Raw genomic sequence first — 25,363 nt, forward strand, 5'->3', positions numbered from 1 at the left:
TTCTTTTTTTTTTTTTTTTTTTTGATGGGGAGGGAGGGTGCTAGGGATTGAACTCAGGAGTACTTATCCACTGAGCCACATTCCCAGCACTATTTTGTATTTTATTTAGAGACAGGGTCTCACCGAATTATTTAGCACCTCGCTAAATTGCTGAGGCTTTGAACTCAAGATCCTCCTGCTTCTGCCTCCGGAGCCACTGGGATTACAGGGGTGTGCCACTACAATGGGCCTAATAGAGCAATTCTTAAATAAAAATTCAATACTCTATCTCCCCCCATACATACACACACACCTTAAAATATATCAGTGATTTCTACTGCTCTAGGGATAAAGAACAAAATTGTTATCATGACCTATAGGGTCCTTTATAGTCCTGTCCCTACCTTCTCTGTATCTTCATATTATACTAACTCTATCTTCCTCTCTGAAATCCAGCCTCATTAAAAACTTTTCAGTTCTCAACATAATCCTTTCCATCACAGGGACATATTATTTGCCAGCTCCTCAGCCTAGACTGCTCTATCTTTCTTCATTACAAACCTCCTACTTATTCTTCAACTCTCAACTCAAGTATCAAACCTCTGTAATGTTTATGCACTTATCCTTCATAGCCATTAAGACAGTTGTAATTCTCCACTATTTATATAATTATTGTATGAATATCTACATCATCCGCTTATTATAGGTGCCATGAGAAAAGACTCAACCCGGTCTTGCCTCCCCTACCCCTTGGTAGCTACACCAAATAGCTTACAGCAGTAGTTTTTTGTAATAGCTACAATCCCAATTCAACTCATGAACACTTCCAAGAGAATGGATGCCACTTCACTTTACAAATAGTCTTTATAGGGAAAAGAGTTACAGAAGAGGAAGTGAAGCAATGTGAATTTGCTAAGACCAATTTATTTATAGAAATGGCAGTCAAATCAAAAGGGAAAACAAGTTTAAAATGTGCAAGGATTTTCAAATAGCATGATTGGATTTATAACAAACACTTTTTCTTTGACCCCTCATTTGATCTTCTAAGTCTGGGTCAGTGCAGCTGACTTTCTAGGCTAAATCAGGCTTATATCTTCATCACTGCCTTAAATTATCATGTTGATAAAATATGGGTTTGACAATTCTGCCTTCTGGACAATAATCTTAATGCCAGTGGATTCCTCCTTCTGTGTATATGCAAACTTTTTGAAACAAATGCGAAAAGCAGACTTTTTCATTACTAATATACCTTGTAGACACCACCAAATGTTAATCTAACCCATCCACTATTTTACTGTTTATGCACCTTTGATTCTGTTCTTGGCACAATCCTATTTCTCCTCAAATATGTCTGCTTACTTCTAAAATCCATTTCAGCTTATTCCCTCTTATCCTATCCTTTATCTTACACAATTCTTTAACTTTACTCCTTTTTTTTACTCCATTATATCCTCAGCACCTAACACAGGGCCTAACTCATAGTAGAAACTCAACATAAATTAATTTATGAATAATTGAATGAATGAGAAGTAGGTTCCCCAAGATGGATACACTGTTTCAGGTACGGATTACTGTAACAGACTGGGGATACCTTCTATTTGATCTACCCTGTAGTTTTCTATTCCATGCAATAATAATAATGATTTTTCTTATATCTATTCCATCATGTTATTTACCTGATTTTAAAAAAATCAAAACATTTTCCTCTGCTTCAAACTGGAACGCCTCTTCAGTATTTTAAGACTATACTATGACCTCAACTTTATTTCTTAACAAAATCTTTCTACTTTAATCAAGACAGATCCCTCAGTGATCAATGAAGATATTGTGCTTATTGAAGCCTCTGTGGCTTTGTGTTCCACTTGACTGAAAAGTTTCTTCTTCTTGACCCAATTAATATCTACTTATTCTTCATGGTGAAGTCCCAACCTCCCCAGAAATCCCATCCTAATATCTTGATTCTTACTTTTCTCTCCCACATCTCACATGGGATATAAAATGTGGGTTTCCCTTGCGTGAAATGGACCGACTGAGAAATATGGCAAAAAATCACACAAAACAGAAATAATTTTGAAAAACGAGGATGGAATGGCTCTATGACCTTAAGGGTCCTGCTTCCACACTGGAAGGAGGGAGAGGAGCCTGGAATAATTAAGAGAGCAGGTAAAAAATAAGAAAACAAAAAGAAAAAAAACATTATATGCATAATGTTTTTAAAAGAGTTAACTGCTGAATTATGCCTGGAAGGAACTATTTTGAGTCAAGCAAATTGTTTTAAAAACATGCATTTTTTGACAAATAGTTGTTTCCTATGTGCCAAAATCTAAATAGAAGAATTGTTGCTGTAATAACTACTTCCCAACTGCTGAGAATGGAAAAGGAAAATTAGATAAAATAAAATAGAATATTATTTGATAGGGATTTTTACTAAATCCAAATAAAAAGCTCACTGACATATGTTAAATTAAGTAAATAATATTGAAGAATTAAATCACTTGTGTAAAGTGATTTACACTTAGTGATTTATTGCACAAGACTCGTTTGACTCTTGTTTTACAAGATAATATCTATAAGAGAGCAGTGCTTAAAACAGGAAAGGGTTCTATTTCAACTCCCTGAAATAAGAAAAATGAAAATAAGCTGCAAATTTCTTCATGTATCTGTGAACTGTACTTCAACATAATACCATACCAATTCTTCACTGTATTCTAGAATAAAATATGCAGAAAGGAATGAAACCTTTCACTTATTCTGTGACATAAATATACTTCTTTAGTTTTCATTTCTATTTTTATCCAAAGGGAAGTTTTAAAAGCTCTAAAAACACAATATTTTACATAAAATGAAGAAATTATTGAAAATTCTTCTTTGATTAGACTTTTACTAATCTTAACATTGAGTAGTATTGAGGTGAAAAGTCTATAATTTATTTTTAAAAATTCAAAAGGATTTATTTTCCAAGTTCTAGATCATCCACTCACAATGTTCTATTATTTCAATTCCCTTCCAAGAAACATTTGAGACTACTATATTTGTCATACAACTGGGTATGGTATGCAGGAGGAAAGAAGGTCTCCAAAGGTGTATTCACTTTTGATCCCCAGGATCTGCGACTTTAACTTTATGTGGCAAATTATGTGATTAAGTAAGGAATCTTGAGAAGAGAAGCATATCCTAGATAACCCAGGTGGTTCCTCATGCATTCACCTGGATCCTTATAAAACACAAAGATTTCACATACACACAAAGAAGTGATGTGAGGAGGGAGGAAGAGACTGGAGAGAGGCAGTCACAAACCAAGAAGTGCCAGCAAGGTTCAGAAGGTGATAGAGAGAAGACACACTGCTCCCAAGAGTCTCTGGAAAAAGCATGACCCTGCCAACACTTTTATCCAGATTTGTGGCCTCTACAACTATGCAAGAATAAATTTCTGTTGCTTTACACCACCCAGTTTGTGGTAATTTGTTACAACAGCCACAGGAAACAAATACAGTGGGCATTTGAGGAATTTCACATAAGCTATTGATGACTTTTTAAGATTAACTTATTACAACAGTGCTCCATGGAATAGGAAGGCCTACTTCAAAAGAACCTATTGCTTGCAAAGTTTTGAGAGACCCAAGCAGAACACCAAAGGATGATGATCCCAAGGACAAGATAGAAAGTGAGATATCACTAGGTCAACATAGGAGGCTTAACTGATAGATTAAGTGGATGATGGCTCACAAGAGGGGAACTAATAATCAAGAATTTACTCCATATTAGGTCCCATGCAAGGAAAAGTTGTTCATAATCTCATTTAATCCCCATACCTACCTTATAGCATAAGTATAATACCATATATCAGATAAGGAAAATATGACCCAAAATCAATACTTAAACTTTAAAATATCTAAAGTCCTCACTATTTCTACTACTTTATCTATCAACTTCCATAAAGTTTAGTTTGAGAAACATTATTGCCCAAAATATCATTATAGTGACTATACCCCTCTTTCTCTGAGAACTGTACCCCTTCCCCTTCATCTTCTTTCAGTAGTAAGATTTTTGTCTTTGTCTACCTCACAATTTTAAGACTTAAGTCCCAGATCATAAAATCCAGGGTGAAAGATTTCTCTAATATGTGGAAGCTAGAGTAAAATAAGGGGGTAGAGATAAAGGTGTGGGGGGTCAGCTATCAAAAGATATAAGAAAGATCAATGAAGTAGAAAGAGACTGGGAAGAAGAAAGGAAGGATAGAAAGAAGAAAATGTGGAGTGAATTTGATAAAATTATACCATGTGCATGTATAAATATACCACAACAAATACCACCTTATGTATCTATAAAAAAATCATAAATAAATAAATAAATAAACAAGTGTGAGAAAAAACAGTAGAGGAAGAAGACTAGGGGAAGGGATTAAGGGATCAGGGACTGAAATGGAGAAATCAAATCCCATGCTATATGATTTTGTCAAAATGAACCCAACTACTTGTATAACTATAATGTACCAATAAAAGAAATTTAAAAAAAACTTAAGTCTACTGAGGAGATACTGGGCAATGGAAACTAGAAAGCAGAAGGAAGGAGTTGTGGAATCAGAACAAACAGAAAGAACATAAATATAAATTATTATGATATTGAAATATAATCATTAGGAAATAAGATAACCATCAGAAACTCCCAAAAGTACAAATAAGGATGAAAAGATGAACAAGCAAAAAGGAGATGCGTGGAACAGAAGAAAATTTAACTAAAGGGAGGGTAAAAAATAAATATAAAATTTCAAAAAATCAGTTCAGCCCCAAATTTTAATATCTGAAATGATGAATTTTCTTACATTAATTACTCCAAAACCTAGCACAACAGAGAAGGTAATAACAAAAAAAAAAACCCAGAAAAGAAAAAATAGGAAGGTTTAAATTTTTATAATTTGAAAGAACCTGAAGGGAAAAAAAATATGTTGTTAAAGGAAACATGCACACATTTCTCTGTCCCTTAATGTTTTTCTAAATCTATTCCCACTGTCTGCCCATACAATTCCCTGCCAGAGCTTTGCAGCTGGTCCCCACTGGGGCTTAAGCAGCCTCCTCTCTGTGTTTCCATTTAAAAATCTTTATTTCAATAGGTGGGCCTAGAGCATCTGCACTTCCAAAATTACCACACAACTGATCCAAAATGATTGAAACAAAATTGGTTTCAAAAATTGCCCCTAGGCTGAAAAGAAGATGAAGGCTAACATTTCAGACCTAAAGAAACATTTATCACAATTCTGAGGTCTGTAATAGACTTCTGTAGTCATAATAGAAATGTTGACAGCTTGTTAATTATAGAAATGCTTGTAAGCATCACTGTTATTCTTTTGAAAGACCTGACAAAAGAGTTCAGAGTTTTTCCACTTAAACCCAGCTTTACAACAAACACCTCAAGTCCAATCTCTTCTCCCCCACAAGGCTGCATTCAGTTCCATTTTTCCTGTTAGTGGACAGTGTGCTGACTCAGGGAAGAGTCTTCATCAGCCTCAGACTCCCCAGAGAAAACAAAGAATGTCCCTGAGTCACATTTTGAAAGGAGGATCACACCACCTGACAAGACTGAGGATAGTTTAAATATCTCTGAAATTCCTGCTGCAAATTATGAAGGTCACAGCAGCATGAAATAGTGCAGAGTCTCACATATGACAGGCATCAATAAGTATTTGTGTAATTCATATCTTCTGCCCTCAACGCAATTGAAATTAAACCACCTTTCCTGACTGAGGCAAACAAAGTATCTAACAGAAGTTTGAATGTATTTTACACCTACCTCTGTCACTAGCTGTGTAATATAGGTAATCATTTAAACTCTTTGATCTTCATATTTTATTCATTTGTAAAACAGAGAGAGACTGATAACCCATTGTTGCCTGTTTCACCAATTTAAAAAAAAAAAAACAGATTCCATCATGATAGAAATAAAATCCCGACTTTGGCCACAGATATTTATGGGTTACTAATACCACTTATGGTAAATTCTAAGAAGAAAAATTAATAGTATATTCTTAGGAATAGATTTTATTAGTATGGCCTACACCCAAGGTGAAATTAAAAATGCACTGATTCCTTTGAAAACACTTCAACTCCAGAATAAACAGAATTTTAACAGGTTTTGTATATGCCTTAATTATTTTGAGATCCTGTGAGGCAAAGTTCCTTAACAGCAATGTTATTGATATTTGTCAAAGGGAGCTGTTCTGTTTGATTGCAACATGTTTAACAACATGCCCGCATCCACTAGATGCCAGTTGTTACAACCAAAAATGTCTTCAGATATTGCCCAATATCTGAGAAGTGGAAAGGGGGGCAAAATTGCCCTCAGCTGAGAATTGCTGCTTTAAAGGATAAGAATATATATTTTTATAATGCAATTTTTTAGAAGTATTTTCTGCTAACCAGCTAGGTCAATTCAGAGAATTTAAGGTATTTATTAAAAGTTACTGTCTCTATTTGACATTACAGTATGTGGAAAGGATTCATGATTTACCAAAATAATATAAATAAACATGTATGTATGTGTATACATACATATATACATATATATAATAAATATAAATAATATGTATATGATGCCTAACATGTATATGATGCATACAATTTAATGTGAATAATGTTTGGCTAATCCCAGAATATATTAAACAAACTGACACCCTTTTATATCATTGAATTTTAAGGTTTCTATGTGTATTTTAGAAAGATACTTTGACCTTGGATTTGAAAATGGTAAAAAAATAACCCGCTTGTAGAAAAAATAATATTCCAGTAGAGAACTATGAATTAATCATTTTTTTCAGTCATTCAATTAAAGGTTCATTACTGATAATAACATGTTCAGAAGTGATAGGCTGGTTACATTTCTAAGCATTACTCCCTCAAACAAGAACCCAATTGATTCATAGCTCTAAGCAAGCAATGCTGTGGTATGATTAGCCCTGTGTATATTTAGTCTTATTTTAGAGAAGCAGGGGAGAAAACAGTGAATTCAAAAGCACAGCTTATATTTTAGAAGTTCTAACTTAATCTCAAAGACTAGGAGGCTGAGTCAGGAGGATTATAAATTTGAGACCAGCCTCAGCAATTTAGTGAGATCTTGTCTCAAAAAACTAAAAAGAGTTGGAAGTGTGATAAGGTGGAGAGAGGGCTAGAGTTCAATCCCCAGTACCAAAAGAAAAATAAGAATAAGAATTATACCTTGTATATATTCTTGTCTTAAAAGGAAATTCTCATCCAAATGTCTTGGATTAGTCATAAGCTAGAGGTCAAAACAGGGTTGTAGAGGCAGCCTAACTTTTTAAAATTACTACTAGTTAATCACTACTTTTAAATAGTACATTTCCACATTTAAAGTTATAAAAATGTCCTCCACTTAGCAACATAAACAATTTGCATCATTTTAAAATGTTATCTGAAAACTGCTGGTGAATAATAAAAAATCTTAATTTCTTAAAATTAGATGAATATTTTCATTGTAATGTGTTTTTTGTTGGTTAATTTTACTGTGACAGGAAATCTACAAAATATTTTTTAAATGGTGTTTGTTCTCAGGAGAATGCAATGGGAAGTTATCTTTATTCTTTGTTTCAAGGTGGCATGGGAGAAGTTCATGAAATACAGCAACCTACCTTGGGAATTTATTAAAATAGTTAATACTTTTAAAATAGGATAATGAATTTATTCCATATTCTTTAAATGTGGACTACCAAATATATAAATGTTTTCAACATATCTATATGCAGATCATATCATTTGAAAATCAGAATAGTACATTAATGAATAAATGAGATTGTGAAATCTTAATATAGTCCTTTCAAAGTTTATAAATCCCTTTTATATTTTTCTACATTATCTTGCTATAAAATATTTAAAATAATCATTTAAAAATTAGAGTTATAAAAATTTTTTTAAAAAAAATAGTTCTCACCATCAACATCAGAATTTTAGGTACAGGAAAGGGAAAAAAAGACCTTTTCCAAAAGTCCGAACTGACATTCAAAAGACTGATCTTCCAGTCTGTGACTTTCAGATACCCAGTAAAATGTCTTCATCAAGAAATTCAGATGGATTCAATTACTAGATTATTAAATTCCTTGACTATTCAAACAAAACAAAACAAAAAAACCTCATTATTTTGAAGGCACTTAACTTAGGAAAAGTCAGTGAAAAGGTAAAAAACAAGATTGGAACCCAGAGGTAAGAATGTATTGACTTCTAAAAGGCAGTGCTGTCCTCTGACAAATACGAGCTACATAGTTCAGAAAGGTATGAACAGAGTTCCTCTACAGAGGAAGATCAGTAGCTGCAGAAATAGGGTGAGATCCCAGTATACATAGACATGATTCCGTGAACTCCAAAGATTTCTGGCCTGAGCCTCACAACTTCCTGGGGTCACTCCGCCTAAGTCCAAGTACCCACTGAATAGTTAAACACAGAATGTGCCTGTAGGCATTCTCTTTTATTTGCTTCTATGTCCACATTTTCCCCCTATAAAACAAAACCCTGACTTTGGAGAGCAGAGAATACATCCGGTGAAAATTGAGAATTTGCCCAAATCTTCACATTATCTACTAGCTGCAAATGATCTGTAGAAAGTTGCAAAGCCACCCAGACAGGCCTGAGGCCAAGGGCTGTCTTTGCCCTTTTGGGATTTCCTCGCCAAGTGCGGGGGCGAGGGGGGTGGGGGGGAGTGAAGAAACGTGGGGTGAGGAGTGGAGGGCTGCCTGAGGGTTGGCACAGAGCCCAACAATTTTTTCTTTTTCTCCTTTAAAAAAAAAAAAAAAACTATCTTTCCGTAAAATAAAGCGGGACGGTGGGATATAGTGGGGAGGACCTGAAGGTGCACTATTCTCCTGGCAAGTCCGGAAGAAGTGAGCTTTAAGGATAGGTTGAAGGTCACTGTCTTTTTCACAACAGGGTTATTTCTAAGGAACCCAGGAAAGCTGCTCTTTCTTCCAGGGATGAGGAATCCCCCGCTATTTCTTCCTGTTTGTCGCCGCATGAAGCTAGAGAAAAAAAAATAAGTAATTTCTAGGTGTCCTGGGAAAGTTAATTTCCTTATAGATAATAAAATTAAATGAAATCCCTTACAATGGTGAAGATAGGATCTGGTGATAGTAGACTCCAGGCACTTCTATGTCGCATGCAGCAAACCCCTTCTGGTGGCTCTGGCTTCGGCCAACCTAGACCCTGGGTCCCAGAGCCTTGAACACGCAGAAGTCAAAGCGCTCCTCTTTTCTAATATTTACAGAACTATTGTTCAAGAAGTGGGCTGCAGGATAAATACTCCCATTTCTCAGATGGGGTGCCTAGGCTAGGAAAATTTAAATGACTTGCTCACAAAGGCTAAGGCTAAAAAAGTCAATTCTCCCCTAATCTGCCGCATTCAAACTGGTCATGTGTAGCAAAGGGACGAGGGGGAAAAATGGTCGCCTGCGACGAGGAGGACAACCTCTTTCATCTCCAGCAGCTAGGCACTGGGATTGGAGTTCGCTCGGGGTTTGCCAGCTAAGGTCGCGGTGTGATTGTGGCCTCTTCAAGGGAAGGGCAAGCGTGATGCTCTTCTGCCACCGTGCGAGAGCCGGCAAGGGAGCCATCCCCAGAGAGAATAAAGAAACCTCTGCAAAATGGAACAAGGGGATGCTTCTCTTCACCCCCACGGCCCGGAAAGGCCCGCCAGGCTTTTAGAGCTGCGAATTCTCCTCCGCCTACGTGTTCTGGGCCGCTGTAGGCGACGACTTTCCCCTAAAAGTTGTCCTTCCGGCTGATTCGGAAGTCGCTCCAAGCTAGAGAAGGTTTATGCTTTGTCATTATCCTCATCGCCCTCTTTATTTTGCCCCTGCCCTGTCGCATTTCAAGAAAATGAGCTCTTAGAAAAGAAAGCCTCTCCGTTGAGGCGGCTGGCAATCTCACAGAAATGATGTTAATGGTTGCAGGGCTTTTTTCTTCCCCTCTGCTATTTTTTTCGAGTGAACTGTGAAGATCTGTGAAAATAATATCAGGGTTTTCCGTCAGAACGAGCTTTGCCCTGCACTCAGGCGTAGCATGATCTGACCTGACACCTCCAACCATCTGTGCTATCTATCTGCCTTCTGATTTACCAGATCTGTACAAGCCACATACAAATTGTACTTGATACCGAAGAAAAGACAGCCAGGCCCAGTCCAGTTCGATGGTGAACTTTCCATTTGATCCCTTTCTAAAGACCGGCCTCCCAAAGACTTTCCTGGTGTTTTCCTTGGACACACCCTCTACCGAGTATGTTCATCAAACTAAACAAACCCCCATCAAAGGCCCAGATGAGATCGTGGTTTCTTTGACCCAGGCCTCAGAAAACGGTATGATGTAGATGTCAATTGGGAATCAATAAAAGTTGCCAATTCAATCTACTGGCCAGAAGGCAAAGCCGCCAAGAAAGCCCTACCTCTCTGCAGGAGGGGTCAGGGCCCGGCGGCTTAGGAAGTGCTTTCTAGTCCCCGCTCCACGCAAGCGCGCGCGCGCGCGCGCGCGCGCGCGCGCGCACACACACACACACACACACACACACACACCCACACACAATTGAGGATCCCCCCTGCTCTATTTTTTACTGAATTGCGTTTGGGCTATAAAGTCAAGATTTCTGTCTCCAGTTCCGATTATATGTTCTAGCACAGAAATTAACCTTCAATAAGAGGTGCAAATCAATATTTTAAAAAAACGTGTTTCCAACAAGCCTTTAAGTTGCTGTTCTGACCTACCAATGACTTCTCACTCTAAATGTGGCTACGCTGCACATTTGTTCAAGTCCGTTAAACTGGAGAGGGGGAGACTAAAGAGCATCATCTTTATTTGGGTGAGAGTCCTCTAAAGCTTGAAATGTTTTTACTTCATGGCCAGCAACTGTTATCAAGTGTGAGACTTTTGAAGGGAATGGAGATAGAGTCCAAACTGACCTCTTCTACAGATCCCTGGTCCTGTTTCCTCTGCTGCAGATTTGCTTCCCACCCAGCTGCTTTGACAGCTGGAAAAGGAGAAGTGGCAGGCATGTAAGGATGGGTACTTGGAAGAAATGAGAAGATCCGCTTTGCCTCCCTCTCCCCATTGTGCGTGCTCACCCCGTAGGGTTTACCGTTCCGTTATTACAACTAAACTTGCGAATTCTTGGAGGATTTCGATTTTGCCCAGTCCTCTTTGTCCTCTGGAGACCTTTTGACGAGGCATCGCATAACCCCAAAGTGAATTCCTGTAGCATCCCTGCCTCTTTGATGGGGAAAAAAGAGGGAGGGCCCAGGCAGGAGGAGAGGGGGAGAGCGAAACGCTGTCGCTCTTACTTGTTTTCTTTCCAGCCACTCATTACGTCTTTTCATCCTCTGGGTTCAATGAAATACTGAGGAAAAGTCCACCGGCGAACAGCGGGCGCTGTCGAGTGCTGGGAGGTGCTGAAATGGCCAGGGCGCACTGGTCGCAGCCTTGATTGGCAGAGCCGACCAGTGACTGACAGGGGGTCTCCATGGCGCCCGCGCCGCCAATCCGCCCACCCCAGTAGTCGCGCCAGCTAGCCTGCCTGCGTGCCTGAGCCAAGCCGAGCCGAACCTCCTCCAGTCGGGGACGCTAGCTCCTGGCCGTTGTGTCGCCACTGCAGCCCCGGCGGTGTAACCCCAAGGCGCCTCGCGGAGAAGAGCCTGGCGCACCCGCCCTGGCCCGCGGGCATCTGCTGTGCGTCCGGCCCCGGGCTCAGTGTCCCTACAGCTGCCGGCGCTGCCTCAATGTTTCAGCTACCCATCTTGAATTTCAGCCCCCAGCAAGTGGCCGGGGTATGTGAGACGCTGGAGGAGAGCGGCGATGTAGAGCGCTTGGGTCGCTTCCTCTGGTCGCTGCCCGTGGCCCCTGCGGCCTGTGAAGCCCTCAACAAGAACGAGTCGGTGCTGCGCGCGAGAGCCATCGTGGCCTTTCACGGTGGCAACTACCGCGAGCTTTACCATATCCTGGAAAACCACAAGTTCACCAAGGAATCGCACGCTAAGCTGCAGGCACTATGGCTTGAAGCGCACTACCAGGAGGCGGAGAAGCTGCGTGGACGGCCGCTGGGGCCAGTGGACAAGTATCGTGTAAGGAAGAAGTTCCCGCTGCCGCGTACCATTTGGGATGGCGAACAGAAGACACATTGCTTCAAGGAGCGCACGCGACACCTGCTCCGAGAGTGGTATCTGCAGGACCCATATCCCAACCCCAGCAAAAAGCGCGAGCTCGCCCAGGCAACCGGACTGACCCCCACGCAGGTGGGCAACTGGTTCAAAAACCGCCGACAAAGGGACCGGGCGGCTGCAGCCAAGAACAGGTCGGTAACTAGCGGCCTCCGCGCTTAGTGAGCAAGGGAAGGGGGCGGGTGGAGACATTCTTGGCGAGGTACCTGGTGCTTGGAGAATCCTATTCAAATCTCAGGAGTTGGGAGCACATTCTATCCTCGGTTTAGGAGCCCACTGAGCTTTGGGCTGTCGAGCGCGTGTTCCCTATGGTCACCTAGTTCCTCAACTTCTCTATCGTTCACGGCGTATCAGGGTCACTATAGCAGCTAGCCTCGGTCGCCAAACTAAGGCTTCATGAAGAGGGGTCGGCAGGAGAGAAATAAAGATTAAAATCCTAGAAAAGATAGGGAGACTCCAAGGTCTAAACCTAATTCTTGTCAGCCGGGGCCCAGGCTCCTACTATTAAGGAAAGCCTGGCTTATTACGTGTCAGCTTCAGGTTATCATTTTTAAAGCCCAGGTGCCTCCTTCTCTAATGTTTTGAAAATGGTTTTTGAGAGGACTCCTATTCCTAAGTGCAAAGTCGAGTTTTCTTCTTCCCATGCGCGACTAGTCTCAAAAGAACAAACTAGTTGGCCCAGGTTTTTCGTTACTGAACGTGTGGATCTCCATTAGTCAAAACATTTTGGCTAAGGGCTCTGCCTCGTTCCCCAGGCCCAAACTCTCCGTGCGACCCTCAGGCAGCAATGTTTGCCTTTAGCAGGAGCCGACCGAGCCTCACGGGTACTGAGTCAGAGGTTAGTCTGAGACAGATGCACTACTGGGAAGGGAGTCCCAAGTCCGAAGCCTTATCTGTCCTATTCATCCACACCTCGGCTGTTTCCTTAGAGTCCTGTAAGTCTCCCAAAGGTGGGGAACAACTAGGAAAGACCAAAGGCAGGGGAAGTGGAGCAGATAAAGGGAACGTAGGGGGCGGAGGCAATTGCAGGACTCTGCCAAGAAGCGGCCGAGGACTCCCGCTTGACCTCTGTCGGTTCTCCTTCCCCACCTTAATTGCCAGGGTCTAAGGAAGATCATCTGGTCACGGGGCTGAAGGAATGCGGGCCGGGGAAGGGGGGTGGAAAAAGGAGACGACGGGCGGCGGCAACTTTCCGCAGTGTGACCCGTGTCCCCTTCCTTCCCCGTAGACTACAGCAGCAGGTTCTGTCGCAAGGCTCCGGGCGGGCTCTACGGGCCGAGGGCGAGGGCACCCCGGAGGTGTTGGGTGTCTCCACCAGTCCGGCCGCTAGTCTATCCAGCAAGGCGGCCACTTCGGCCATCTCCATCACATCCAGCGACAGTGAATGCGACATCTAAGCTGCCCAACCAGCACGCTCAGAAACAGAATCCCGTGTAAAAACGAGATAAACAATGAAGCGGAAAAGAGGATGAAAGACCAACAAATACACCACGACGGAAGCCAGGTGGCCAGGGACCCGCGGGCTTGGGTTTCAGTGCTCCACGGTCCGCCCAACTCCAGTGGCGCCCTTCCGCCGTTATCACAGGCGCCCGCGGTGAGGCCTGACGGCAGCGCCCCGTTGTCCTCGCTTTGCTTTTTCCCAAGGATTTTGCTGCGAAGAAGTCTTCGGAACCCGAACTGCACGCTGAGCGCCTGCCCTGAGTCTCTTGTGGGTATTTCACGTCGAAAGGACGCTGTTATATATGTATAACTTTTGCTTTAAAGTTTTTTTTTAACAAAACATATATATGCTGTTTACTTATTTAAGAGACTGCCATGGTAGGTTTCTCTGTAGCTTGGGGAACTTGCTGTTTCTAAACGCAAGCTGGTGCATTCTGTGTGGAGAAGCCAAACAATAAAACAACTTGGTGGACAACCTTTCTTAATTAAGGGAGCTGCTCAGATTTTTTTTTTTAAGATCATTCTTATTTCCTTAATCAGGCATGCAGGAATGAACTCTCCTGCAAATAGTCTCATCAAGGTTTTCTCTGTATCTTAGGCCATCTCTGGGGTCTCCCAGTGTATTTCTAAAACAACTAATGGTAGGTCCATAACCAAGTTGTAATATGTATGCCAAGCCAAGTTGTAATATGTATGTATGTAAGTATGTGTATGCATACATATATACACACTATGATATATTTAAACTTAGAAACAGGCAACATGAGTATGCTCTGTAAGGCAACCCCCGGTCAGTAAGTAGGGTTTGTCCACCAACATTAATTTTTATGAAGCAGGAACAGTTTGGGAAGCCAGACTGGGCCCTAATAATAGATCCAATTTTATAAAAAAGCAAAACCATCCTGCCACATATTCGGTAACAAAAAGGCTTTCCATCTCCTTTGAGGCCCCTCTCAAGTAGTGAGCACTCATGATCATGCTAAGTGAGCATACACTCCATTTAGAATTGAGCTTTTATTAAAATAAGACCAAAAAATAAAGAAAATAGGAGAGGTCATAGGTAACTAACTAGCTTTTTTTTCTTTTTTCTTTCTTTCTTTCTTTTCTTTTCTTTCTTTCTTTTTTTTTTTTTTTTTTTTTGCTGCAGAACTTAGTTTTAATCTAACGAATGATTTTTAACCAGACAGATACCAAGATGGAGGGTAGTATAGAATTGTGTCACAAATTGAGGGTAAGACAAGACTTCAGAAAAATGATAAACCTTTTAAAAGTCTGATTCCACATTAAACATAAAATAAGTGATCAAGAGCCTCACTCTCCTAGTAATAGCCTCAATTAAAAATATAAAATATTCCTAGCATTAATTTTTCCTTCTGCATACACACCCCCACCCCCACATACATGCACTACTATTCTGACACTAAGAAAGGAAATGCTATCCAAAGAGTCTCCTAAGCTTTTAACCTAGTGAAACAGATTGCATATTATAAAATTTGACACTGATCTTTAAATCACTTGAGCTGGACTTCTCTCCCCACCCCCTTAGAGTCCTTTCAATTTACCTCTCTGTCCTTAGATGTTCTTTGGGTCAGAAGCCTGCTAACTAGTGGATGATTTAGGCAGATATGTTGAACTGCAAACCAACCAAAATAATTGAAGTAATGGAAAACAAAAAGCAGTCAAATGGCAAGATATACTTTGAAAGCCCAGGAAGGATTGATTTTTGATTTCTAAATTACTTAAACAGATTTGGCTCATCTGAACTTTATAAATGACTGTCATTGCACACAGTGGCCCTTTTTGGAGAATTTTAAAAAATCAAAACTCCTTCTTGCACAAGAGCCCTAGACTGAAGCATTGAGAAACCCTTTGTGATCAAATTGGTGTTCTTCCCAAAAGCAAGCAAATGCCTTCCTGTAGGTCCTGAATGGCTAAGATGATAGAGCTCTTTCCGGACTGAAGTTTGTTTCCTAGAGCACATAGTAGTTCCACTAGTTCCTCAAATGCCCAGGAGCAGGACAGGACTACAGGTGCCTGGGAGGCACCTAGAATGCAAATTTTAAGGAGCCATTCACTTTCAAGGTCATGTAAGTGCCAGAAATCTGAATGTCTCCGTAAATTTTGCACTCTAAATGCCTCTATTGCCTCACCATAGTCCTGAATCTACCAAGTAGTATTGCGCTTCTATGAAAAATCCAGTGATTTCCAGTCTTGTGCCCCAGCTCCATCCCATCCTAGCTATGGAGTTGCCCCGAACCAGCATTTGGAGGACTTTGTTTGGCAAACTTTCTCTCTTAACTTGATGATTCCAGGTCCAAAAGGAAAAGGAAAGAATTAATGAGTGGAATAATGTAAAAAAAAATGATATTCTAAAGATTCCAACCCACTTATCAGTTCAAATGATGTCTAGAAGCAGAAAGAAATGCCCATTCTTCATTTTAAAGGAAACAGGTAACACTTCTAGGAACTAAGTTTTTCTCAGAAAAGGATTTTTAAATGGCACTTACTTGTTTGGAGAAAGCAAGAAGGCCAAACAGTGGTGGAAGTTGGTTTTTTGTTTGTTTGTTGTTGTTTTCAACTTTCTGCTTTAGTGAAAGCCTTTAAACTACATCTATCATTTACTTAAATTAACATGCTCCCTAAGGATTACATTATAAAGTGGCTATAATGTTTCAATAATCTGGAGATTTGTTCCTCTAATTTCACTTTAGAATCTTAAGTAGTTAATGCATTTTTAAAGGTTCTTTTAAAAAGTATTTATCTGGAGCTGGGGATATATATATAGCTCAGTTGGTAGAGTGCTCACCTCACATGCACAAGGCCCTAGGTTCAATCCCCAACACACACACACACACACACACACACACACACACACACACAAAGTTTATGTGAAATCTGGTGACACCTAACTGCCTTGTGAATAATCAGTTATTTGGCGACCACATACTGCAAATTAATCCAGATCTTCAGATTTTTTTTTTGAGATTTCTTTTATTTAAAGGTCCAAATTTTCCCATGAACATTATTATAAAAGATTTCTTTTTAAGCCCTCCCCTCATATCAATTTCATCTTGTTCCAGACAGGGTTCTTTTAATCAATAAAATGTAGAAAGTCTTAACGTTCTGAATTTGGAGATATCTCCATATGGTGAGTTTCCTTTCTTCTGCAATTCTTTTATCACAGTTGCCCCAAAAGCAGTTACTCCGGAGGCAGAGTAGAACGAAGCAGTTTTACATTTCAAGAGACTTGACCAATGTCAGGATTTTACCCCAAGTCTCCGCTCAGGTTCTTTTACCGCTTCTAATAACTATTCCAATCAGCCTTCAGTTCCAGGGGGAAAAAAAGAAAGAAAGAAAGAGAAAGAAAAACCGATGGCCCTGCTCCCCAAATGCCGCAGTTCCTGTCGCCTCCACTTAATGACCCACTCGGCTTCCACCCGCCGCTGCCCACCCCCTCTTCCCCTTCACCAGTTTGTTTATAAAAATCTGAGAGGGTGGGGAGGAGAGGCTTGGGTGGGGGAGGACTTGCTCTTTGTTTACATTAAACAAATGACAGGCAAAGAGCTCCGGCTAAGTCTTCCTTGACCCCGTTCTCTCTCCCTAATTTTAACAAAAAGGAAAAAAATATTGTATCCAAAGAGAATGTGAAAGGGGCGGGAGGAGGAGAGAAGCAGCTTTTGGCTCTATTCAGCGGGGACGCGGGAGCGCGGACGATTTCCGCTCCCATTGTGAGGCGGGGCCGGGGGGCGGCGGTGAATGGGGGGTCTGCCGGGCGGCCCGCGGGGCTGTCAGGCGGCTCAGCGTAATCAGGGCTAATGACAGCGGCCGGGCGCTCGGCGGGACAATGCGCGGGGCCGCGGGGTTTTGTCGGCCTGAATGGCTAATAGGTTTGCCTGCGGGCAAAGAAGGGGCGGTGTCAGGAGAAGGAGGCAGAGAGCGGAGAAGGGGTCATTGTCCGCGCACTGGCCCGGGCGCCGAGGCGCGGCCCTCTGTCGCGCGGCCACCCCTGGAGCCCGGCGCGAGGGACGGGCGGCAGCGGCCGGGAGGCCTCCTGGAGGCCCGATGGAAAGAGGCCGCAGGAGCGGCGGGCGCGTGGGTCCCCTCGGGGAGGCGGTCCTGTGCGAAATGGTGGGGCCTGAACTTCATTCCGAAGGAGAAGGCTGGCCCGGACCCACAGTTGCCGGGAACGTGCCCCTTCCTCCGGGCTCGAATCGCGACTCTGAGGGGAGGCAACTCTGCGCACCCACCTTTTCCGTCCAGCACCCGGGGAGCTCGCACACTGTAGGCCTCGAGCCACTCCTGTTGTGACGGCCACACTCAACTAGCTCGGGGAGAGAAACCTCTCAAAACCTGGGAACGGGGTTAAATAAAAACCAAGGTGAGCAAAATACACACCCAAGTGAGCGCTCCAGGAGCCATGGAGACGCGGGCCGCGCCGACGGCTGGGCTCTGCTAGAGCCTCAGTTAAGCGATGCAGGGCCGCCGCGCGGGTCTGGGCCTGCGCAAGTGTCTGCGCGCGCGTCGGGCCTAGGCCTGCGCGAGTCTTGCCCGGACCGCTAGCCCCACCGCAGTAGTAACCCCTGGCTGTAGGCGGCGCAGAGCTAGATGCTGGGCCAGGGTGAAAAAGCTGAGAGGTTTCAGACCCACGGAGCGGGATATGCAGGCACTGGGACCTCCAGGGGGTTTTGCGCAGCCGGCAGAGGCTCAGCTGTCCGGGAGGAGACAGGGAGCAGTGCACTACGAGGAACAAACCGCATGTTTAAGCCTGGCAAGCCACCGGGACCCCCCTTCTTTCGGAAACCTTGAGACTCCCGTTTCCCTTTCTAAACTCTTAGACATTTCAGGGTGCATCCTGGCTCGCAGCTCTCTAGATCCTGCCTTGATCCTGTCTCTGCTAGGATTTATATTCCCAAGCATCTTTAGACGTACCCAACTGGTTTCCTTTCCCCTTTCACTGCCTTGTCCGAAGACAAAGGGTGGTGAGGGCGATCCCAGGGCAGCACAGGCAGTTTCACGCCTCCGTGCCTCTGCTCACGCTGTTTCCGCTTGCGGGGTACTTTGCTCTGTCCACATACTGCCTTCTACCTGGGCCACTAAACGGTCAAGTCACCAAATTTACCCTACCTCCACTAACTTTCTCTTGAACCAGTGAGCCGCCCACAGAAAATTGTTCACTTCCTCCTTAATGTTCAGATTACACTTTATCTAAATGGTGGTTTTAATGCTTGTAACATCTTTTTGCGTATTTATTTGCCCGTTGGACTCCCTTCCTCCATAGAATCTCCTCTTCAAGGGCAAGGACCGAATTTATTCATCCTTGTACACCCAGCGCCTAGACTGAGTAGTACGTGCTCAATGAGTACTTTAAACCTGAGTGAATTCATGAATCTTCCTTGAAACCGGCCTATTCCACATTAGTGGAGAACCTCTGATAGCTCTGAGCTTATTTGAACAGCAAAGATGACATACTGGCTGAACCCAAAGTTTATTTAAATCCTCCCAGGTCGCTGACTGGTTTGTTGAGTTCTATCCCTCTGAGCCTATGGTTTTTCAAAATCCAGTGGTTTTGAGTTCATAACATGAAAATATTCTTCTCACACAACACATTTCCCAAACATTAGGGCGAGAGTCATTCCCTTAGGTTTCAAAAAGTCTAGCCATTACACTCACTAAAGACTATAAAATAGAATTTCTAATATTTTTGTTAAAGTAATAAACACATGATAAGTGCTGTGTTTTGAATGTTTCTATCCTTCCAAAATTCATGTTGAATCTTAATTCCCAGTGCAACAGTATTAAAAGATGGGGCCTATTTTAAGGAAGTGATTAAATCCTGAAAGCTCTGCCCTCATGAATGGTACTGCCTTTATTTAAAAAAAAAAAAAAAAAAAAAACTTGACTGCTAGTCTCTTTTCTACCCTTCTACCATGCAGCAAGAAGAGACTATCTTTTTAAAAATAATATTTATTTTTTAGTTGTAGGTGGACACAATATCTTTGTTTCATTTTTATGTGGTGCCTTATGCATGCTATGTGAGTGCTCTACCACTGAGCCCCAGCCCCAGCCAGATGAAGAGACCATCTTACAAGCAGAGAACTCCAGCACTTACCAGTCGCAAATCTGCTGAGCCCTTGATCCTGCACTTCCCACCTCCCTAACTGTATAAATTTCTTCATTTGTGAATTGCTCAGTCTAAGGTATTTGTTTCTTTCCAGGAGAAATAAATTCAGACAATAATACCCTTCGCTTTCTTTCTGCCTCCCCACTGCCCTCTCCTTTATCCTTCTTCCACCTTTACCTTTAAAAAGTAAACACACACACACACACACACATCTCAAATTCAGACAAGGGGTCCACTTTTAAGACAGAGAATTGGCATCCCACCCTGATGCTTAACCTAACCTGGAACGGGATAAACCACAGTTTTCATTAAAATCTTAAATTGCAAAGACTCTATGAAAATCTACTTGATAACAAACTCATCCCAATTTAAAATTTTAATGGACGAAGCAGTGAACTGCGTATAATTTTTAATTCTGATAAAATATATATAAGGCTGCCTCCTGGAAAGTCATTTTAGCCTGGAACTGTCAATCAGCAACCTGAGTATTCTGATTATATATATATATATATTTACATATATATACATATATACACATATACACACGTACATATATGTATAATTTTTTCTGAAGAGATTAATTTTGAATTTTCTAACATGAAATCAAACACCTAAGTTCAGGTGGCATACATTAATTTGATATTGCAAACATTAAGATTCTTTTTAATGATCTGCCTATTTAAATTAAGCACCATTTAAAGCATGTTTTATTGTATCAGGTGTACTCTTGACTTTTTATAAATTCATTATAAATTATGTATTTGAACCAAAGATCTATGCATGCATACTAGACATCAATTTTTTTTCAGGTAATCTTGACTGTGTGAGAAGGATTCATCAGTTTAAAATAGACAAATAAATAGGAAAAATAAGTCTGTTTTGTAAAGATACTGTGGCGATGGATTGACACCTGACAGGTGAATCAAATGAACCTGGTTTGAAATACCTAATTGCTATGAATTTGGACAAGTCACTCAACACTTTGAGATTTAGTTTTTACCGCCATAGAATGAAATTGATAATATTCAGGGATATTATGAATATTACTGGAATAATGAATATAAAACACCTCTCATAGACCCTCACATATAATAGATGTTGAGAGAATGGAACTTCCCTTTTCCCACTCTCCTGGTTAAATATTAAGGCAAAGAAATGCTATATGACTCTCTTGTAATAAGTGTCATTGGCATATTCATAATATTGTTGACTTTGTGAATGGTGCTGGGAATTTAACTCAGAGCCTCATGCATGTAAAGCACCTGGTTTACCGGTGAGCTACACTATAACCCCCTCTCCCTAAGCCAAGCTGAATTTACATGCTAAATGCTGTCCTCAGTATCTAAAGCATCTTCTTTTCACCATCCCCAGGAGTGACCCAAGTTTTTCCATCAGTGGCAATAGATGGGCTTATGCTAGTGCACCATTATTCTTTCCTAGGCTCTCTACCTTGCCTAGGGCTGCTTGGCATTGATGTGAAGCTCTCCAAGAAGATCCCTGCCCACATTGCAAGTCAAGATAACCCCAGATATAAAGTATGGTCACTGGCTGGGATTGTGGCTCAGTGGTAGAGAGCTTGCCTTGCATATATGTCTCTCTGGGTTTGATCCTCAGCACCATGTAAAAATAAATAAATAAAAAATAAAGATATTTAAAAAAATAAAGTATGGTCACTGAGAAGTAACATAACCTCTTGGGGAAAATAAAAGGCTTGTTTGATGAAGAAGCAATGATCTCACTTTACATGTATTTGTATGGATCTGTAGAATTATTTACTTATTGATTGATTGATTTTCTTTAGTTGTAGTTGGACACAATACCTTTATTCCATTTATTTATTTTTATGTGGTGCTGAGGATCGAACCCAGGGCCCGTGCATGCTAGGCAAGTACTCTATCGATGAGCCACAATCCCAGCCCCTGGAGCTGTAGAATTAATAATAAAATCCTTTCACCTGCACCATCTCACTCTCAAGAACTTTGTTAGATAAGTCAGCAAATAGGGTGACTCCTACCTTTTAGTTAAGGAAACTGGGGCTCACATTACAAAGTCACAGGACCAGGGAAGAATCTGGATCTTGTAGGACCTTAAGTTTTCACAACTTGGAGGGGGGAAGACACTCTTTAAGATGAAAGATACAATTTTATATGTACAAAATTGGGTATGAGAAAAGAAACCACACAATTACAAATTTTAAAAACCTAGCAAACATAACCACAAAATCCAGACAAATAACAAAATTATTTTATTAACTGTCTTACACACCTCTAGAATAATTTTTTACCCTATGTTTTTTCTTTATATGTTCTTTGATTGATTCTTTATGACAACAATTTCATAAAACAGCCCCAAATAGAAAGATAATTCGATCTTTCCCCTAGCATGGGTTAATTTAAATATTTTTATTATTAATAGTTTAGATAAATTGCTTCTATCTTCAAAGCCCATTATTGGCAATGCCATATATTACTTTTGGATTGGTATAAAATTTGGAAAAGCCTCAATGAAGTTTCTTTCACATGTGATCAATAAGATTTCATGTCACTTCAAGATGCTTTGACCTGTCCTAACTAATTTTTGCAATGACACCCTCACTAATCAGTTTGTGGTCAAGGACTTTACACGTTAATGCAGGGAAAAAGTCAGCACATTGGGCAATAGGAATATTCCTGCAAGATATTCCTGCACTTCAGCAGCTGACAACTTTATAAAGAAGTGAAGACAAATCATTAAAATATATATCACCAAACTCAAATTAATTGCACCTCCAACTCAAGTTCCAACTCCTTAAGCTACTGGATCCCCAACTATGGTTATTCAAGTGCCACCCAGCAGGAGAGGAACTAGACAGAAGAAAGATAAGAATAGAAAGAGGCAGTGGCCTACTGTAATTAAATTATCTTATTTTATAAATTTTCCAAAAATACAAGATCATGTAAGCAAATCACTAGGACATTAGAAGAGGCCTGTGCAAGTGAGATATCTCAAAGCCAAAGCATCATTTGCTTCAAGTTAATTCTGCCTCTGCATAAACAATGAGTGATAAGAACAATTTTCTGATCCCAAGTCCATTATTCTTGTCTATCACCTGAGACAGTGCATTTTCCCAGAATAGTACAACAGGGTTCTACTAAAAAGCTATTTTTAAAAATGATTGGCGGATGGAGGAGGACAGTTTAGAATTGCTCATGGAGAACTGGCCCTGGGTAGAACCACCAGGTGGGGTTATCCCTTTGAACTTCCTTACCTATCCTTTTGGGAGTCCCCCTCCACTTTGCCTCCTTACAAGTGTTCCAACCCAAACTGTCAAAAGCCCTTCAGTGTTCTTCACTCTCCCTTTATCAAAATCTATTCTCAGGAGTCACCAAAAAAGTCAGATAAACCAATTCACATCCACATAAAAATAGCTGCTAAAAGCTTAATGAATTACCTACAGACTGGGACCTGAGATGGTACTTTCTAACTGCTAGGAGATAATCCTTTAATTCAATAACCCAAGTCACTAATGGTGCAATTCAGACATCACATCAGGCTAGTAGAAAATTATTTTGGGTTGGAAGGAAGCCAAGAACCCTTCAAATCACTCCAATGAAGTAGATGACTGTTTTTAAAGTCATATAACAGCAATATTGAAAATGAAATGAAGGGGCTGGGGTGGTAGTTTAGTGGTAGAGTGCTTGCCTAACATGTGTGAGGCATTTGGTTGGATTCTTAGCACTGCATATAAATAAATAAAAATAAAGGTCCATTGACAACTAAAAAATATATATATTTTAAATAAATAAATAAATAAGAACATCTAGTCAGGCCTCTCAAGCTTTGCTCTCAAGACACAATTCCTTTTCTATTCTCCCCTTTACCGTCAGACTTTATGAGAGAGTAGCCTACATTATTTGCCCCCATTTCTTCTCTATATGCTCCTCCTTAATTCACGCACTATGACTTTTACTTACATCTCTCCATCAAGATGTTTACCTCAAAAAGTCACTCTACCTGGTCTTCAAACTACGCAACCTGTTCATCGTCATCTATGGAGTCTCCCTTCCTTCTAACAGGACCAGGATTAGATTAAGGTAAGCAAATTGCCTGAGGTATAAAAGTTAAGGAAGTATTTACTCAATGTCCTACAAGTTTAGGGTTGGCATCCAAGAATGAGTACCTTCTTAACTTCTGTTCCATAGATGCCTCACCCTAGCCTTCTGGAACATAATGGATCTCACTAAATTCAGAGCAAGGCCTGCAATTTGCTGTCTTCATTCCTTTGTTCATGATGCAGTTGTAAATAGATCTCCATTTTTGCATCTGCCTTGCATCCCTTCCTACCTTCTTCTGGTAGCAGCACCCTTAGGGAACTGGCCCTCCCCACTTCAATATTTCTGTCACATAGAATTTTCCATCCCCCAACCCACAGTGGGGTCTAACCACCAAGCAGGGCCAGCCCTTTTGGAAAAAAATTCTGAATTGGAAGTAGAGAAGCAGATCTCTCTGTACTCTTGGATTGAGACCAGTAAGAACACCATACCTCAGCCATGTCACCTCTTACAGGAAGGATCCTATTTGTGCTATTGATGCTGAAGCCAGCTCCATGCTGAAGCCAGCTCTGGCCTTGTCTCTCTGGTTTGTTTATGGTAGCTAACACGATATCCTCCTCCTTTTTCTTTTGTTGTTTAAACTACTTTTGAGTTTCTGTTACCGTCAGAAATATTCTTCCTCTTCCTTCATAGGTACATAGAGTTAACTTTCCTGGCTCAGCTCAAAGGCCAATTTCCTCCCAGAAGCTTCCCTGACCCATAGGATTTAACTAATGGCTCCCTTGTTTGAACTGCTGAGGCATTTTATGTATCTCTCATAGCTATTTAGCTTCAAATCTTATATTTCCCACTATACCATCTGTTCTTCAAGAACAAGATTCATAATATTTTTGATCCTCCAAGAACTGAGGATTCTCCAGGATCTTTCACACAGCAGAAAACTCAATAGATCTTTGCTGAATAAATGGATTAAATAAATTAACATAACAAAGTATAGCTAGAATCATAATATTTTATATTAGGAAATTTTATTTTGAATGAGCTGAAATTCAAAGGAAAAAAAATGAAATATTTTATTAACTGTCTTACATACCCCTAGAATAATAAAATAAAGTATTTTTTCCCCAAAGCCAAAATAAAAGAAAGAATAGCCCATTGATTGCAAGGGAAAGATAGCAATCAGATTTTTTTAAAGGTGAGGGAATAAAAGCTTATGTTTATATTTACTCGTATCTGAATAAATAAACTCTGGAAGGACGCACAAGAACCATACAGTGACTTCAATTTTGGTAGAGCAACTAAACAAATAGAGGCCCAAGATGAGAGGGACACTTTTCAATGTATAACTTTGTATATTTTAAGTTTGTTTAACCATGTGAATCATTACCTATTCAAAAGTGAAATTAAAATTAAATGAATAAACTAATAACTAAAGTGAAGTTTTTGGTAAAGATCATTCTTCACCTTCAAGATGAAAGGAGAAACTTACCTTCTAATGAAATATGCATAAGTGATGACATGTGTTCTTGTTTTGAAAAATGCTATGGCTCTAAAGAAAAATGAAATCATGTCATTTTCAAGAAAATGGTTGGAATT

General features: G+C 40.8%; 1 protein-coding gene and 1 long non-coding RNA gene across 3 annotated transcripts in view; one reads left to right on the top strand and one right to left on the bottom strand.

The window, feature by feature from the left end:
• Window positions 1-11,750, bottom strand: LOC144377804 (uncharacterized). The gene is made up of 2 exons (XR_013438970.1): window positions 9,081-11,750; window positions 1-8,995 (listed from the first exon to the last, which is right to left on the bottom strand). It is a non-coding gene; the product is annotated as an uncharacterized LOC144377804 (long non-coding RNA).
• Window positions 11,531-25,363, top strand: part of Six6 (SIX homeobox 6) — a 19,406-nt gene continuing 5,573 nt past the window's right edge. Inside the window, exons 1-2 of one of the 2 annotated variants that reach the window (XM_005322763.4) lie at window positions 11,531-12,309; window positions 13,404-14,104. In XM_005322763.4, the coding sequence (XP_005322820.1) occupies window positions 11,738-12,309; window positions 13,404-13,572 (741 nt within the window). In that variant the 5' untranslated portion in view covers window positions 11,531-11,737 and the 3' untranslated portion in view covers window positions 13,573-14,104. Of the gene's footprint in view, window positions 12,310-13,403; window positions 14,105-25,363 lie in introns of those variants that run through there. The other variant, XM_078050012.1, reaches the window with a different exon arrangement.

The sequence above is a fragment of the Ictidomys tridecemlineatus genome, chromosome 5, assembly GCF_052094955.1.
Source record: "Ictidomys tridecemlineatus isolate mIctTri1 chromosome 5, mIctTri1.hap1, whole genome shotgun sequence".
Taxonomy (NCBI): Eukaryota; Metazoa; Chordata; class Mammalia; order Rodentia; family Sciuridae; genus Ictidomys; species Ictidomys tridecemlineatus.